Genomic DNA, 19,787 nt, shown 5'->3' on the forward strand with positions numbered 1-19,787 from the left:
CTCTTGAGACATTCTTTTAAAGTGTCTCCACTTTTGCCTCAAAGGTCCAGAGGCTGATGCCAATTTCATTACATAAGAAAATCAGGATCATAGTCTTCCTTCGCTGTTTCTGGCATCAGCTTTAAGTTCTGAACATCTTCCACCCCAGGAACACTTCTTAAGATGAAATCTTTATTAAAACTGGCTGAAACTGTATGCAGCTTGGGCCATTAGACTCTGGTGACACCTGAGGAGTTCACTCCATGAATGGCTCAGAAAGTAATGGAAAAATAGGCAGAGATTAAATACTTATGGCAGTTCACAAAATGAAATACAACACAGATTATCAATCTGTGTTCTATTCAAGGTACATTCTTAGGTTAAAAAGTGCATTGTGTATAGTAGACTTCCATGTGTTTTAAAAAGGGGACATATATGCTTATATGTGTATAAAATATTTTTGGAGAGTTCAACAGGATATTAGTCATGAGAATTGCCTCTAGGGAAGAGAAATAGAGGACTGGGAGTCTAGGATTGCAGAGATTTAATATTTTTGTACACCTTTTCATAGTGTTTGAATTTTTTATTTTGTGTATATACATATATTACTTTTTCAATTAAAAATAGTTCATTTTTGCCTGGCCAGTGTGGTTCAGTGGTTGAGTGTTGACAGATAATCCAGGAGGTCACAGTTCAATTCCCAGTTAATAATTCTCTCTCATCATTGATGTTTTTCTCTCTCTCCCTCTCCCTTCCTCTCGGAAATCAATAAAGATATATTTATTTTAAAGTTAATTTTATAACATGTTATGTAAACTCATTAAGATAAAGGGAGATTTCTTTGAGGACAATTATATAAACAGATGTTTATTATAACACCAAAATTCATTACCTGTCATTTACATATCTTGTACAACTTACAGAGTTCCACATCCATTGCCTGAGTGCTCATCACAACCTTTTGAAATAGGTGGGACAAATACTAGAAGCAGCACTTCATACATTTTTTTAAAAAAATAACCTAAAGTTTAAAGGAGTTCAAAACCTAGAGCATACTTTCACAAAAGAAGTTTGAAGTGATTGACATGATTTGCATATGTTGAAACCTGAAATTTCACAGTATTTTGAGCTATCAAGTAGTTTATGAATAGCAGTGTTTTAAAGCCTTCAGAGATATTCCTTGCAGTATTGATCTCCTAACGAAGAAACTCTTGCATATGGGAGGAAGGAGGCAGAAAAAACAACCTACTGAAACTCTTTGTGTAAAATACGCCTAATCTTAGAGCATACATTGTCAACTAATGCCTGGTTGAAAATTAACATTTAAAAAGTTGCATCCAGCCAAACCGGTTTGGCTCAGTGGATAGAGTGTCGGCCTGCGGACTGAAACGTCCCAGGGTCGATTCCACCTTGATTGCAGGCACATCCCCAGTGGGAGGTGTGCAGGAGGCAGCTGGTCGATGTTTCTCTCTCGTCGATGTTTCTAACTCTCTATCCCTCTCCCTTCCTCTCTGTAAAAAATCAATAAAATACATTTTAAAAAAATAATTGCATCCAAAACTTCCCTATATAGATGTTTAACTTTGAAATAGAACAAACCTAAAATAATTGCCTACATGGAAAAAGAGGGAAATGAAAAATCATCACTACTAAATCTTGAAAATATACCCTAAAGTTTTATGGCTATGTTCATTGTATCTCCAGTGTCCCCGGACAGTCCAATTTTCACCTCCTGTCCCCAAGTAATTATTGATAGCACCCCTTTTACTCTCAAAAGTGTCCTAGTTTGAGTAATAAAGTATATCTCCACCCTATGAAATATGACAGTCTAGGGCCTAGAGTCTCTAGGCCCATGGTCAGCAAACTGCGGCTTGCGAGCCACATGTGGCTCTTTGGCCCCTTGAGTGTGGCTCTTCCTAAGCCTTATTAAGTTAATAACAATGTACCTACCTATATAGTTTAAGTTTAAAAAAGTTGGCTCTCAAAAGAAATTTCAATCGTACTGTTGATATTTGGCTCTGATGACTAATGAGTTTTCCGACCACTGTAGACTCTAGGCTCATACATTTTTAAGATCCTCACATTCTAGCATTTGGGCTTCATCCCAAAAGTAAAAATTACACTCATTCATGAAAAGGCTGAAGATCCATGCTCAAATTTTAGCTACATATGTATAAGACTCAAATAATAATAAATGTACCTACCTATATAGTTTAAGTTTAAAAAAGTTGGCTCTCAAAAGAAATTTCAATCGTACTGTTGATATTTGGCTCTGATGACTAATGAGTTTTCCGACCACTGTAGACTCTAGGCTCATACATTTTTAAGATCCTCACATTCTAGCATTTGGGCTTCATCCCAAAAGTAAAAATAATTACACTCCATGAAAAGGCTGAAGATCCATGCTCAAATTTTAGCTACATATGTATAAGACTCAAATAATAATAAAAACGAGTCATTTCCAAACACTACTCACCAGCAACTGTTGGCTTTATTAAAGAGATTAATAAGACTCTCTTTATTAAAGAGAGTCTCAAGGTCTGATCTGGAAGTTTTGGTTTGTGGGGGTTTAAAAGGGAAATGTGAACCAAGTTTGACTTTGTGAGATTGAGGCAGAAGACAACTGATTTCACTTAACAGAGTTCAAAATTGAACACCACCATCCCTCCCCACTCCGCCCCACCCAAAGTCCATTCTTGTCTCCATTTATTTATTACTATTTGGAAAGTGGCTCCTGGAGGCGAGACACTGTTCTAAGCACTGCACCAGTTTTGTCAGTAGTTTTAGGGACTTTGTGCTAAATTTCCAGTGGTTTGCAGGAATGTAATACTAAGTATCAGGTTTTGTTTAAATCAATGTTTCTATTCCTCTCTAACACTCTAGAATTTCCCTAACTTGGAATTGCTCTATTCAATAATTACAAAGATTATTCCCAAAAAGGTTAAAATATTGCTGCTTTTTTTTTCCGTTACAGGTGCATTTCTTGGGATAAGTAAATGAATTAGTAGCCAAGGTGGGTATAGTAACAGCATCCTTTACTCAGCAGTGAGCAGACCGTCTATTCAGAAAATATAATTACTCAAAAGATTAAGGCAAAGTCACAAGCTGTTTATAAGAAGTATTTACTTGCCACATTCTAAAGCACTTGGCATTTGGATTGAGATTATCCTGTAGTACGTGATTACTTGAGATATCTGTATAAAGTATTAAATAATACTTTAATTGTTCTCTTATGTTTAGATGTACAACTTTAGCAAAATCTTTTCAGAATATATTTTAACACGCATGTACCAAAGGCCACTCATTCAGATTCTCTCTGAGGGAGTTGGGAGTTGGACTGAATCCATCCATTTGGCTTAATTCTGTGGTTGTTTACATGCCTTCTGTTTTCTTCTCCCTTCTCCTTACTTTCTTGGAAATCTTTATTTCCTGTCACTCACCAAACTTTTCACACAAGAAATCTTGTGGGGTTTTTGTTTATTCTAATCATCACTGGTTGAGTGATTACTGTCACTGCCTTCACTGTCACTGTCACTGTCACTATCACTTTCATTGTTGTTGCCATTAGGAGACTTGCTCTTGCTGTCACTCTCATCACTACTGTCAGATGCACTGTCGCTGCTTTCATTGCTGTCACTGCTGTCACTACTGTCACTGCTGTCACTACTATTGCTGCTGTTACTACTATCACTGCTGTCACTGCTGTCACTGCTGTCACTACTATCGCTGCTGTCACTGCTGTCACTATTGTCACTGCTGTCACTACTGTTACTGCTATCTGATTTACTGTCACTACTATCACTGCTGTCACTGCTGTCACTGCTATCACTGCTGTCTGATTTGCTGTCACTGCTGTCACTACTATCGCTGCTGTCACTACTATCGCTGCTGTCACTACTGTCACTGCTGTCTGATTTGCTGTTACTGCTGTCACTGCTATCACTGCTGTCACTGCTGTCACTGCTGTCACTGCTGTCACTGCTATCACTGCTATCTGATTTGCTGTCACTGCTGTCACTACTATCACTGCTGTTACTACTATCGCTGCTGTCACTACTGTCACTGCTGTCACTGCTGTCTGATTTATCTTTGCTGCTGTCTGATTCACTATCATCACTCCCGTTGTTACCATTGCCGTTACTGTCACTATCACTAGCATCTGATGTGTTGTCACTGTCCTCATCTCCTTCTCCTTTTGAATCACTGTCGTTGTCATTATCTTTTGATTCATCTGAGTTATAAGATGCATCTCCTCGGCTACTGCTGTCATTGTCACCTTCAGAATTGGCATCATCATTGCCATTAGACTCATGGCTGCTGTTGGGATCATCTCCTTGCATGGATTCATCGTCAAACTCATAACTATCATAACCATCACTGTTACTCTCACTACCTGTTTGGCCGTGTTCAACCTTATTTCCAGGTTCTGACTTCTGGCCAGGTTCTTGCATGTTGTCAATCTCCCCTTGTGTCTGGACATTTCCGTTGCCCACAATCACTCCATGTTGTCCTTTACTCTCTTTATCGCCAATGACTTTCCCAGCTTCTTTGGTAAGATTGTTTCTATTGCCACTGCTGGGACCTCCAATTTCTATTCCCTGTGGAAGAATGGGTAATTAGTAAATGTTATACTGCAAAATTGCATTGGTCTGAGGAACACTGGCTGAGAAAATTGACCAGTGAAACAGAAGGTCAGCTTCCAGTACTTCAGAAACATCTGTTTGTGAAAATGTGCTGGATTCAGTACTTGAAAATGCTCTAGTGTTTGGGTTATATAACAACCCAGCCACATATTTCACCCAGTAGGAACTTTTATGGTGCAGACATTATTTAGCATAAGACTTTTCTAGAATTTTAACCAAATTTTCAGAAATATCTGATTTTTTTTGGTATATTTTTGTTGTATATTGCCTAACCAGTTTTGCTCAGTGGATAGCGCATGGACCTGTGGACTGAAAGGTCCCAGGTTCGATTCCGGTCAAGGGCATGTACCTTGGTTGCGGGCACATCCCCAGTGGGAGGTGTACAGGAGGCAGCTGATCAATGTTTCTCTCTCATCAATGTTTCTAACTATCCCTCTCCCTTCCTCTCTATAAAAAATTGATAAAATATTTTTTTAAATGTTGTATATCAAAATCTAGTAAGAACTCTGGCTTTCCCATCAGATAGTCAAGTAATTTAGGTACGAAAATACATGAATGCTAGTCATGATTATTTTTTGTGCTACCATTAGTTGGGTGGAGGAGAGAATTTAAACTGCTATTTAAAAAATCAACTTCACAAACTAACCTTATCTTGGCTCTTCCCATTCGTACTTGGCTCTGATTCTTTGGTAATTCTATTATCCACACCATGGTTTTCTCTGTGATTGGTGTTCTGGATGTCTTCCATTCTTGGGCTATCATTTTCTTCTAGGATCCGATCGGAATCCTCCTCACTCTCGGAGTCATTGTCTCCATCGGTGTCGTGGGGATCTTCTTTGTCCTCAGGGTCATCATTTTCACTGCTAATTGAATTTTTACCTAAGCTATTATCATTGCCGCCTTCTTTTCCCTGACCCTGGCCCTCCTGGCCCTGGCTTTTGTCAGTGCCATCTTTTCCATTTCCCGTTTCTTCACCTTCATTATCACCAGAGCCCTTGTCTTCACCCTCATCTGTTCCATCCCCACTAGGACTCCCATCAGAATTATCGAGGCCAGCATCTTCTCTATGGCCAGCTCCGCTTCCCCCTGGTGTTACCTCTGCCCCCTCATGACCATTTCTCTCACCTTCTTTCTGAGGTGTTACTGCACTTGTGTCACCCTCATTCGTACAGGAATTCCCATTTATGTCATCCTCACGGCCTGTACTATTACTGCTTCCAGATACTTGATGCTCATCTTCGTCAACCACAGTGGCATTCTCACTCTGACTTGCATCTCCAACATCCCCATTTTTAAAATTCTCATCAGTATTTCCATTAATATTGCTCCCATTTGCTGCGCCAGTCATGTCAATAGTGCTTACTTGTCCCCTAATACCATGTATTCCATCATGACCATATGTTTCTGGCTTTTCTGTGCCCCCATTCACATCCTCGGGATTCCCCTCTTCATTTACTGACATGGAATGTGTAGAAGAACTTTCCCCTCCTACTCCTGCCCACTCAGGGCCATTTCCTTCTACTCTGTAACCATCTTTGGTATACTGTTGCCTTCCCGTTTCATTTTCATGCATAGGGATACCACTTTCTTTGGTGGTATCATTAGCATATAACTCATCCTGAAAAAGAAACAATTCAAAATAAATAGTGAATATCATCGTGAAACTGAAAAGCTGAGCATCAATTTTTTGGAAGGTAATGAAATCTAAAAACACCTTAGAAACACATTTTATACCCTATACCTGTACTGGCACTTTTAATTTTGCTGGAAGACTTAAATTCACAGATTGGCCAACAGCATGTCTCTCCAATGACTTGATTTGAGGAACCTATGAAAATCAAAAACATTCTTATTTTGTGTGCATTCACATACACAGACACACACATTTTTCCCTAAATGAAGGGGGGGAGATATAACACAAAGGCCAACATATGCTCTAATTAGGTGGAAAAGAGAAATGACTTTTTATAGGGTTTATATGGAATTTAAACGGGCATACAGATCGTTTTCACAACGGTGTTGCCAATTTTATTTAAGAATTAACCAGACCATTCATCTCAACTACAGAAGAGGAACAGTCTTTTCTAAAGATAAGAGGGTAGATCTTGGGTGTTTCTCTACAATAAGCCTCTTGCAAAGTACAAGACCTACCCTAAGTATAATCCTGGCCAAATCCCCCAGGAGGATAGTTGGTATGACCAGAGCCAGTGCATAAGAAAAACCAAGTAATAGACTATGTGTCCTCAGGAGCACATTTGAAATAGTTGAGGAAATTCTCAACTACATTAATACCAAAGCATTTGGTATTATGAAAACATGTAAAAAATGTTAATCATAGCAGCTGGCTAATAAAATTACAAATGGTTGAATTTTCTTAATTTTTTGTTGTTGGTGTTGTTTTTATTTTCCAAATTTTCTACCGTGAGCATATAAACATTAACTCTGTTAGTTTTCTTCTATGTTAAAGAATGCTACTTTTCTTTCTTGAAAACTTTCTAAGCAATACAGGTTTCATTGATATTAGAGTGCAGTTCGGGGCACATGAGCAAAGATGAACAAAATCTTCATGATTTCTGGGGATTGAATGTAAATTGATCTGAATGAATTTTTAAATAAGAATCCTTCTGAGCAGCATGAGTTTTGATTGGAGAAATAGGGGCATGAACTTGGAGTCATGTTTGGCTTTGTTGAGACCCCCAGAGATATCCTGTCAAGTCTTTCATGCAAATCTGAATGTTTAGGCTCAGCTTACCTGCAAAGGCTTCTATATTTATGTTAGGTTAAAAGGGATAGCCAAATAAGGAGGTTTCCTGAAGATGGCATACTCACCGGAATGGCCCATGCTGCTGCCCAAATGCAAAAACAGATGATTATCTTCATTTTCTTCAAAAATATTAGTTAGTAGCTGTTTAAAAAAGAGAATAGTACAACATTGCTTACAGAACAAAAGAGAATAATCACAGTAATGTATCATTTGGTTTGTAAGCATTTGCCTTTTTCTCAGGCAAGGAGTATTTATCGAGCATAAGAAGGCAGCTGCCAGGACTCCGTGTTCCAGAACATCCCTGGAGTGGTCGTGGAGATGTACGGGCATCATCAGGTTCAGCACCAATGGAACCATCTAGAGCAGCGGTTCTCAACCTGTGGGTTGCGACCCCTTTGTGGGCCGCCTAAGACCATCGGAAAACACATATATAATTACATATTGTTTTTGTGATTAATCACCATGCTTTAATTTTGTTCAATTTGTAACAATGAAAATACATCCTGCATATCAGATATTTACATTACAATTCATAACAGTAGCAACATTACTGTTACGAAGTAGCAACGAAAATAATTTTATGGTTGGGGGTCACCACAACATGAGGAACTGTATTAAAGGGTCGCGGCATTAGGAAGGTTGAGAACCACTGATCTAGACTTTTTTGCCTCTGCCAGTGAAGGGGAGCACCCATATAGCCACAAAGTCATTGCCATAATTTGTGTTCTTCTGCTGTTCTTAATGGTAATAATATCTGTCTCTTCCGAATAGTTTTAATCATGTATTAACTAACGGTACTAAGATTGTGTTTAAAAGATGAAGCACTTATCATCCCCTCTCTAAATTCATCCATTTGGGTTCTGCTACCGTAAGGGACAGGCGTGAGGGGGCCTAGGCTCGTGGAAATAACATAGAGTTTGGATTTAGAGACCTGGGCTTGAATTCTACCTTTGCTACTTGCTGTGTGAGTCTGAGAAATTTAAACACTTTACTCAGCCTTGTTTCCTGCATCTGGGATAATAGTAATGCCTGCACTGCAGGACTGCCCCAACCATCTCAGCAGAAAAATCTTCTCGGAGAAGCCTTCTATGGCTCCATTTCTGAGGGTGCTTAGTGTCTCTTTTTTACATGCAGCAGCGTCTACACACCTCACTGGTAGCCTATTGTACTGTTTTTGGTGGGAGTTTTTTTTTTTTTCAAAGTTAAAAACCTAAATTTGTTAAAACAGTTAATGAATTCAGAAAATGATCACGGAGATCCAATTTCTGTAAATGAGGAGTTTCAGATGAAATACACAGAGAAGATAATTACAAAAATAGTCAGATTTTCAAAACTGGAGGTGAATAAAAAAAAAAAACACTTCAGCCAGACAATTAAGAAAAGTATACAGAGAGCCTCTCAGCGCTTATTGTACTGTTTTAAAATAGCCTGGCTACCTGCACATTCCCCTTCCCCACTGAGTGCTCCTGAGACCCACGAGAATGTCTTGGAAATCACTGTAGTCCAATACAGAGCACAGAAAAAGACCTTTTCTGAATATTGTTGATGAATAAATACTTACTAATATAAGCAATACCTGGCACTGCCCTCTGTATGGAGCAATCTCTTAATAAATAATAGCAATTATTATGAGGGACTTATAAACATATGACCCTTTATTCCTATTAGAATTTACATTCAGAAATGGTCGGATATACATTCTGATACATTGGAATAGGCATTGTATAGTCCATGTGAATCAAAACTTTAAATTCCCATTTATTGCAAATTGGATTGCTTGATGTAATGATTCCATTACTGTAGAAAGGAAAGGAGAGTTTTACTCCTATTTCATGAACTCCCACTGGGTTTATAGTTTCTAACGCTGCATATTATAAAATAGCCTTTATTGGACTTAATGTTGTTAGTGGAAACATAATAAAGCCTCCGTGAACATCAACTGCCATAGAGTCATTGGCATTTCTTCACAGGAGAGAGGACACAGTTTCAGGGCTACTGAGAGAGGGGGCGGGGGGAGTGCTTACTCTTGTAGCCGCTCAGCAGAAAGCCAAGACCTCCTTCCAAAATGCTGTAGATGAAAAGCGAGGCCGAGGTGACCTCAGGACAAGCATAATGCAGAGCTCTGGCATGGATGTTGAAGGGCAGCTGTTTAGTAAGCAGGAATTATACTGTACTTTGCAGTCTCAACCCTAATTATTACAGAGCGTCTGCCGAAGGCCAGTCTACACTGTGATTTGGAGGAGCCATGGTGTCCTGGAAAGGTACCTGTAGTGAAGGCTGGGGTTACGTGCAGCCCGTTTCTAAACTGCAATCCAGAAATCTGACCACATTAGCTCCCTTTCATATCCGCTCCAGAACAATTGAATGATGCATGATGATGCTCAGCTGTTTCCACAGGTAGGTAAATGCCTTGAAAGATTCCTATAGAAATAACCTCACGCTAGCCAGTTTGGCTCAGTGGATAGAGCGTCAGCCTGTGGACTGAAGGGTCCTGGGTTCGATTCCGGTCAAGGGCACATACTCAGGTTGCAGGCTCAATCCCCGGTAGGGGACATGCAGGAGGCAGTCAATCAATGATTCTCTCTCATCATTGATGTTTCTATCTCTCCCCCTCTCCCTTCTTCTCTGAAATCAATAAAAATATATTTTTTAAAAAGAAGAAAAAGAAATGCCCTTAATTTTGTCAGCCTGAAAACAGAGTCTTAAGAATTATGTGTACGCCCTCCAGATTATTTCATGTCACAAATTAAATGAGATTTAGAAATTTTACCTATTTTGGACAACTTTTTTAAGTGAAAAGCAAAGCCTAATTAAAGCCCTGTTTGAAAGCCCAAGATGGGTTTTTAAAATCTGCCTTATCTAATTTCTTAACAAAACTAACCAAAGCACCAGATAATGATCAAATTTCCACCTCAGTTTGCCAATTTTTTAGTAATGTATCTTTCTCTTTTCAAAGCTATCATCTTGTAAAATGGAAGTCAGAATCTCTAGCTATTCTGAGTAGAAGTGTTTGGGTACAGCTTTTAAAGCCCTAATGTCAACTGGCAAAAAATTATTTTTTTAGGTCAAACATTGGGGTTTTTTTAGGGACCAAGAAATTATATGTAAACTGAGATCCATTCATGAATTCAACAAGCATTTGAAGATCTAATATGAGCCAGATAAAGGCTCTAGAAGACAGACATGGGCCTTATCACCTAATTGATTAGACAAACTTTGAAATAAATATAACTTAATGTGCTAAATAAAATTCATGTTTATTTTTTAACATAATCAGTGTTTAAGTGTTACTATTGTTACTATTTAAAAGAGGAAGAGCCCTGGCCAGGTGGCTCAGTTGGTTGGAGCATCGTTCCATACACCAAAAGATTGTGGGTTCAATTCCCAGTCAAGGCACATACCTAGGTTGCAGGCTTGATCCCGTCAGGGCACATGCAGGAGATGAGCAATAGATGCTTCTTGCATCAATGTTTCTAACTCTCTCCCTTCCTTTCTCTCTGAAAATCAATAAAAACATATCCTTGTGTGAGAATTAAAAATAATAATAATTTTTAAAAATAATAATAAATAAAAAAGGAAGAGATTGTTTCCTTTTCATTCAATCCCATCATGTCTTACATTGCATTGATGAGACTAAAAAAATCATTTAACTAGGCTCAAGGTTCTCAAAACTGGGTTTCTGAATAAAAATAACAGTAATGGCACTTTAGTGAGTTATACATAAAATATTTTAATCACTCATTCTGTTGTTAAGATTTTAGATTTAAAATATTTGCGTCATCTTACATATGTTCTTTCTATTAGCAACTGGTATTTTAACACTGGCTATTTTTTCAAAAAAAACCTACTCTTCAGTAATGCAATATTTTGCTAGATGGAATCAGTATTGCTTACCACATAACTTCTCGAGATCTTTTAAAACAAACTCTTGATTTGACAAGTCAAAAGAGGAGGAAAAAAATCTAATCATACAGGGTTATTCACTTTTTAAAGTCTAGTTGGCTTCTCTGAAATTCAAATTTCTTTCTAAAGGTATCTGTTGGTTCTGAGTAAAGAGGATGTTTCATCTTACCTTAAAAGCCTTCAAAGGGACTTTGAAAATCCAGGATTTCTTATCTTTTTCTTTGGAGCCTGAGTGGCACACTGTCCTAGACTTTTGCATGATAATTTCGTACCTGCCGAAATTTAAACTCAGTTTGATAATTTTCTCCACCAATCACTGTTTAGGATCCCTGATATAGGGTTATAGCGTGTCACCGTGTCTGTGAAGCACATAATAACTTCCTCCTCTCCCTCCACTTGCTGATATGCGTTTGCTCACTGAACCATTTGGGACTAGACTTACTTTCACTTAATTAAATAGCTTTGGGAGGCTGTTTTGCATTTTAAATATAGAGAATCAGTGTAACATATCTGAAAAGAGCCACTTAAACTCTGTCACCCTGACATTTCTTGTCTTACTAAGGTTGGCAATCTAAGAAAACTCTAGGTTTCTCTAGTAAATATGACTGCCTATTTAAGACCCCTGTCATTCCTTAGGTGGGTATTAAAGTTTCTGTGCTATAATCCCAGAAATGTCCACATACAACAGCCTTGATATTGCTCTGAGAGGTGTCTTTAACAATCTATAAATAGTAACTCCATAAATTCTCTCTGACCCAGACACTGACGTGAAGTTTTAAAATGTATCAATTTATTATTCAAACTACGTTTTTAAAATACCAAAATTTTTTGTGAGGTACTTAGATGTGCAAAAGGATGTACAGACAAAAGATTGAGCTATCAATGACCTGTTTTCTGTCAGCTGTGCAAGACAAAATAGAAAACCAGGTCATATTTCTAGCAGAAAGTTTTGGTACTTGAACTCAGCATTGTTTTGAGCCCCCGACATGTGCTATGATGCAGGTACTGTAATCTCTAAATGGTTTCTCCAATTTGTGAGTTTAAAAACTTGACAATCTATGTCTTTCCATGAACTTGTTCAAAATTTTCAGGAATAATCTGATATTTTTGTACGCTATAACATCAAAAGATAGGAACCACGTTGGACCACTTAATATACTACTACCCAACAGTAGTACAGAATAACTACAGAATTAAATAGAAGACTATTACAGGGAAAGCAGTAAAGTTGGAGGGTAGTAGGGAGAATGGAAAGAGGATTTGCCTGGAAACTATGTTTTCACAGCAAGCGTTTTGTTTTTATTTAGACAGCATGTTTATGTGGGTGGCTTAAAAGAGCTAACCAAGTTTTAAGAAGTCTTAGGTTATTTGTGGGAGTAACACACATCCTCACTCTCACACAGACACCAGTGGAGCTTAGTGAACTGAGCCTGCCTTCCTTTTCCTTTAATTTGAATGAACATGAGTTTATAGTCAGAGTTTCAATAATTGATAGAATTAGTAGATAGAAAAATCAGTACAGATAACAAGTTTTAAAAAGAAATATCAACCAACTTGATCCAATTGACATTTGTTGAACACTCTGTCCAACAGCAGATTAAACATTCTTTTCAAGTATGGGTGGAACATTTACTAAGATAGACCTTATTCTAGGTCCCAAAACAAATCTCAATAAATCTAAAAGGATGTGAGTCATACAAAGTATGTTTACTGATCACAATAGAATTAAATTAGAAATCAGTAATAGAAAGATCTCTGGAAAGCCCAAATATTTAGAAGCTAAATAGCACAGTTCTAAATAATCAATGTGTGAAAGAAGAAACCAAAGGGAAATTCAAAATGTATTGAATTAAAGGAAAACACAACAATTTATCAAAAATTGCAGACCGTCACTAAAGCAGTTTGTAGGGAGAAATGTATAGCACTAAATTCCTGTATTAGAAAAGAAAAGGGTTTCAAAACAATGACTTCACCTTCCACCTTAAGACACTTCAAAAATAAGAAAAAACTTAAATTCAAATTAAGCAAAAGAAATGAAATAATAAAGATCAGAACTGAAATTGATTTAAAAAATTTAAATAGAGAAAGTTAATGAAAGCAAAATCTGGGTTTTTGTTTTGTTTTAGTGGCTGTTGTTGTCTTGAGAAGCTCAATAAATTTATAAGACTCTGTCCTAGTTAATCAGATAAATAAGAGAGAAGACATAATTATTAATATAAAGAATAAGAGATGAAAATACTACAGGTTTTATAGACATTAAAAGATTAAAAAGAGAATACTATGAACAACATTATGCCAATAAATTCAACAACTCCAATGAAATGGTTAGATTGTGTGAAACCACCAAAGCTCACTCAAAAAGAAATGGACCCTGGCTGGGTGGCTTAGTTGGTTGGAGCATCGTCCAATACACCAAAAGGCGGTTCGTTTTCCCGTCAGGGCACATACCCAGGTTTTGGGTTTTATCCCAGTCAGGGCTTGTGCTGGGAGCAACCGATCAATGTTTCTCTCTTTCTCTTTCTCTTTTACTCTCTCTCTCTCTCTCTTCTTTCTTGCTCTAAAAAAAATAAATAAATAAAAGCATGTCTTCAAGTGAAAATAAAAGAAAATTCTGCCTGCTATACATTTTAATCTATAGTAAAAGAAAATAGATCAGTGGCTTCATGGGGCCTGGGAGGGGGGGAGGCATGGAAAGGAAGAGGTTATAAAGCATTATGAGGAAATTTTTATGGTTACTTGTCATTGTCTTAAATAGGATGATGGTTTCATAGGTGTATATATGTCAAAACATCAAATTTTACACTTTAAATCTGTGCAGTTTATTGTCCATTACACCTCAATAAAGCTGTTACAGAGAAAAAGTAATTAAATCATTTCAAATCCTGTAAATTGATAAGTTAAAACTATGGCTTTAATAAGGGCTCCCCAAAAGGAAACATAGACCTCAATTGATTATGGAAACCAAAATGTAAGATCTGTATTGGGATATCTATATCAATTTAGTAACTAAACAAGTTATCTAAAAAAACCCGCAATTAGGATTGTTATTCTGTCCCTAAGGAAAGAATTTTGGAATGGAACTCAACCTAGTGGCTACTCTATTACCATGACTTTGAACTATCTTCTTTCCTGTTTTCTTAAATTTGGATAAACAGTAGCTGAGCCAAGTGCCAAAACTAAGGCAAGAATAACAATAGCAATACAGAGCCTGAGAGAATGTCCCAACTCAGATTACTTCTTTTTTTTTTTGCCAGAAAGTCTTTATTTTTTTTATAATTTTTATTTCTTAAAGTATTAAAAAAAATATTTCATATGTCTCCTTTTTTCCCCCCCTTGTCTTGTGTCCATTGGTTAATCTTATATGCATGCATATAAGTCCATCGGTTGATCTCTTAATCCCTCCTCCAAACCCTCCCCAGGCTTCCCACTGTAGTTTGACAGTCTGTTCAATGTTGCTCTGCCTCTGCATCTACCCCTGTTCATCAGTCTATACTGGTCCCCATTATCTGTCCCAACCTCACTGGAGCAGTCCCAACCTGACCGGGGCCGTCCCGACCTCACCGGGGCCGTTTCAACCTCACCGGGGCAGTTGACTCAAACTGGTTCACAAACCAGCAGAAGGCAGGTGAGTCGTGCTTCTCTGTGGGGGCAGATGTATAACATCCCAGCCGGGCATCTTTGATTGGTGAAAGCTTAAAAGGCAAAAACCTTCAATTCAGCCCTAGCCCGCTTGGCTCTCTCACATCAATGTTTCTCTCTCTGTCTCTCACTCTCCCTTCCATTCTCTCTCTAAAAAAAAAAAAAAAAAAAAAAAAAAAATCAATGGAAAAATATCCTCTGGTGAGGATTAACAAGAAAAAATGAGGAAAAAACACACCTTCAATTCCATTGTCCACTGTTGAATTAATGCCCGTGCAATTGGGAAAACAGATATTATATTAATTTTGGAGGAAAAGCAACCATAGTTGTGTTTTTTTTTAAAGTGGCAAACATTTCTTCTAGAATTTCTTATTCCATTTCCCTCAAGTCTACAGTTGGCATAATGTCTTTGAAATATCTTTATTTTAAAAAGACATTATAACTGACCTCAAGTAACAGACATGTCTTTGGGGCAGTCTTAGCTTCCATTGTCTTTTTTTTTTCTTCTTTTTTTACAGAGAGGAAGGGAGAGGGATAGAGAGTTAGAAATATCAATGAGAGAGAAACATTGATCAGCTGCCTCCTGCACACTCCCCACTGGGGATGTGCCCGCAAACAAGGTACATGCCCTTGACTGGAATCAAACCTGGGACCCTTTAATTCACAGGCTGATGCTCTGTCCACTGAGCCAAACTGGTCGGGGCTCCATTGTATTATTATGACTGCAAATACAACAGTTATTAGACCACATAACCCTTTCTTCCTATGAAAAAAGGAATACTTCAACTGTTCTCTTTTCATTTGCATATATTTTCTCCCCTTTTTTTGAGAACTGTGTTTTAGATATTGAGAGCTATTAGAGAGCAATAATTAAAATTAGAGGCTTTGAAGTCAGATATATCTGGGTCAACCCCTACCTGTCACTTACTGTGTAACCTCATCTAAGATTCAGTTCCTCATCTGTATAATTGTGTTATAATAGCTAACTTATTGAGCACTTATATATACACAACGATCTAAGCTTATCTCATCATCCTTAAAGTGATCACACATGATAACACAGTTATCTACACCATAGAGATAAAGAAACTACATCCTAAAGTGTCACAACCATTAAGTGACAGAACCCAGATTTGAAACCCAGAATTCTGACCTTAGAACCTGACTTTTAGCCACTGCGCTGAATTAACTGCTTACTTCTTAATGACACTGTGATGGTAATACATGGAACACTGCGCAGTTCCCAGCACACACACCTAACTCCTTATAGGGGGAGCTATTATGAATTTCATGGTTTTTCACTAAGTCCGAGTCCTTTGTCACTGACCAAATTGTCCTAGGATTATTGGCAAAGTGATGCCTTTTAAATAAGACCCCCAAACTTTGACAGGTATTTTATTCAATACTATAAGTAACTTACTAATCTTTAGTGAAAACAAAAGTATAATGGCTCTCATTCTTTCTCTCCGACTGAATGTTATGACTCCTAACAGATTTACCTGCTTCCAGTCTCTGGGCCCTGCTCCTAAACCTCTCACGCCAATGCCTGAGTGATCTTTCTAAAATGCACATCTAATCATGCCACTACTTAGATTCAAACTGTTTTTTAAATCCTCACCCAAGGATATGTTTTTACTGGAGAGAGAGAGAGAGAGAGAGAGAGAGAGAGAGAGAGAGAGAGAAAAACATTGATGGTTGCCTCCATACACACCCTGTCCTGAGATCGAACTCACAACCTTTTTGGTGTGTAGGACGATGCTCCAGCCAACAGAACCACCCAGCTGGGGCTAGATGCAAACTTTTGAGTGACTCTTTCTTTAAAAAAAAAAAAAAATTTCCCTTTATTGAAGAGTGACTCTTTCATCTGGCTTGGAACTTCTTACACTCCAGCCTCACCTTGGGCCACTCCCCTTTGAAAACCCTGAGACCCTGAGCATGACGGGAAAGGTCACAGAGAAGCAGGGCCAAAGACATGGCTGGGATCAGGTTGCCAGATGTCCTGAATACAGAGGGCATAGCCTGGGTTTTAAGGATTTTTTTCTGCTTTCCGTATTGACTTTGTGAGGATGACTTAAATGTCCTGTACTCAGCTCTTCTCAATCATCACAAAAAGCTGGCAATTTATGCTAGTTTTCTACCACAGTAATTGGTGCTTAAAACTTTTATTTGGCAGCACTAAAAATCATTCCTCCACAAATAAAGATTTATACAATGTAATACTTTATCCTCTTGCAGACAAACAAGGTCAGGAAAAGGAGAAAGCAAGACAGGCTTAACTTGGACAACAAAACTTTTATTTTTGGTGTGTGTGTGTGTGTGTGTGTGTGTGTGTGTGTGTGTGTGTAAACTTCATCTCTACCACTTCCTTCCTCATTACATTCTCTGATTCAACCCTCCCCTACCCTTCTAAGTGCCTACTGAACAAAAGTCACCTGCCAACCTAGTCTTTTGCTAATATGCAATGATATAATTACATCCCCATCACAGGGCTGCTATGAGGCTTCAATAATGATGACGGGTGTGACGTGTTTGATGCAGTTCCTGAAACCCAGATGACTATCGATGCCAATAATAATTAAAATCCGGCATAATCACTGACAGACCCATGGTGTTACTGGGTTCTAAAAGCAATCCGACAGTGGGCCAAGAAATTGAAGTCCCTAATTCCCATCACTCAAGGAAGAGTTGTGAATGGATATGACTCCAATGGGCACATCATGGCACCCACCAGGAAATGGGTTAGGAATGCCAGACCACCCAAGCACACTCTGTCCCATGGAGTATTGCCAGGGTAAGTGATACACAGCCCAACTCCACCACTACCACCACCCAAAACACCCACTCGGAGAGGGTTTTCAGCCAAATGTAAATCAGTGGATAACTTGCCTACGATTGCCTGTTATAGACATGGGCTTAGACTCTCCTCAAATAACAAACCACGCTTCAGTTCAGAAAATAACAGGGTTCAATTTTAATGTTGTATCTTCCCCATCACAGGGATGTGGTAAAGGGGAATGAGGGCGGGAGGGAAGAAAGAAGGAAGGAAAAGAGAGAGAAAGAAGCTAAAATATCTAAGGCCACAGGAAGAATTAAGCTACAATGTTTTACATGAGCTACTATGAATTTAAATAAGCAAAGACTAGCTAAGATAGTATCCCTTTTACTTTTGGTATGTAAGATCTGATGAAGCTTCGAACAGAAAGGGTCTTCCAAAATATTAATATAATTAAAAGAAAGGGAAAATACCATGCTGTGTTTTTCAATTTTAGGTCACAACCTATTAATAGATCATAAAATCAATTTCAGTGTTTTTGTGATGAAAGAATAGAATAGGACACCACACATGGTAAATATGCTTTTTAAAGGTTTCTTTCACTTTGCATATGTATTTGGGTTACAATGTAATATTTATTGTTTATAGTGGATTGTAGAAAGCTAATTGCTCCTGGCATCACAGGAGTTTGATCCAGGCTCTATTACTTACTAATTTTATGGCTTGTGACAAGCTGTAATTTGCTTGGATGTCAAATGGAGATAACACCTGCAAGAATTCTTAGGAACACCCTGACTGGTTTGGCTCAGTGGATAGAGCGTCGGCCTGCAGACTGAAGGGTCCCTGGTTCAATTCCGATCAAGTGCATGTACCTTGGTTGTGGGCATATCCCTGGTGGAGTGTGCAGGAGGCAGCTGTTCAACGTTTGTCTCTCATCGATGTTTCTGACTCTCTATCCCTCCCCCTTCCTCTCTGTAAAAAATCAATAAAATATATTTTTTTAAAAAAGAATTCTTAGGAAGTAAAACAGGATGGTGAATATAAACTCTTTCAGCATGGTGTCTGCCCCCAAACAGTCACTTAAATGTAAGTTTTCTTCTTCTTTCTACTTAAGGTCTCATCTACATGAATAAATGCAGGTACCACAGCAACAGTCATTTCATTTCCCTTGGCCTCAGTTTCCTTATTTTGAAAGAGAAGAGCTGAACTAGATGAATGAGGTGCCTGCTCTACAATGACCTGACTTAATTGAATGGTTATTCTTTTATCCAATGAGAGGGATTTTCATTGAAATGTCTTGCAAATCCCAAGTGCTGGGAGGGTGGTGCACCCAGAGTGGGCATGGAGGCTCCATTCCCTTACCCGCCTCCCCATACCTTGCCCAATGAACGCCTCTCTTCCATTTTGCTGTGAAATGTAGAGAACAGAGAATATCCATCTTGCAACCATTGTAAAGGAAGTTGATTGAGACTGAAATTATCAATGGTTGTTGAAAATGTGGGCATATATCGGATGAGGTACAGGATATTAGCAAAATGTCCAAATAACCCCCCTTATATATACCCCAAATATTAATTAACTGCAAACGGGAAGTGAGGACTTTAAGGTGGAGAAATCTGGTGGAGAGCAACATGCCAAGTGATCGAGATCAACACCAGCAGCAGTAGGATGGGTTAGCACCACGTGCCCGCCTGATGTGAAGCACTGAGAAGAGCAGTGTCATTCCAGTGGTACACTTGCCAACAACAGGTGGCCTGAGTCTGGTCATCTGGTTATAAGAACAGAGAAATGGACCCCATTGAAGACCATCCCATTGAATATAAGGCTTCAGCTTTTTAAAACTGTCAAGCATGTGAAAGGCAGATACGGAGTGGGAACTACCTGGCTGGTGTTGCTCAGTGGTGAGCGTCAACCGATAAACCAGGAGATCACAATTCGATTTCTGGTCGTGGCACATGCCCGGTTGCAGGCTTGATCCCCAGTAGGGGGTGTGCAGGAAGCAGCCAATCGATTATTCTCTGTCATCTTTGGTGTTTCTATCTCTATCTCCCTCATTCTCTCCCTTCCTCTCTCTGAAATCAATTTT

The 19,787-nt window shown here is 38.5% G+C and overlaps 1 protein-coding gene across 1 annotated transcript; it reads right to left on the minus strand.

Moving 5' to 3' along the window:
- Positions 1 to 3,461: 3,461 nt before the first annotated feature.
- On the minus strand, positions 3,462 to 7,502 carry DSPP (dentin sialophosphoprotein). Its single transcript, XM_005874112.1, has 4 exons — positions 7,452 to 7,502; positions 6,364 to 6,450; positions 5,269 to 6,240; positions 3,462 to 4,577 (listed from the first exon to the last, which is right to left on the minus strand). The coding sequence occupies exons 1-4, from the start codon at positions 7,500 to 7,502 to the stop codon at positions 3,462 to 3,464; spliced, it is 2,226 nt and encodes a 741-aa protein (XP_005874174.1).
- Between the last annotated feature and the right edge of the window lie 12,285 nt (positions 7,503 to 19,787).

This window comes from Myotis brandtii, unplaced genomic scaffold (genome assembly GCF_000412655.1).
Source record: "Myotis brandtii unplaced genomic scaffold, ASM41265v1 scaffold424, whole genome shotgun sequence".
Taxonomy (NCBI): domain Eukaryota; kingdom Metazoa; phylum Chordata; class Mammalia; order Chiroptera; family Vespertilionidae; genus Myotis; species Myotis brandtii.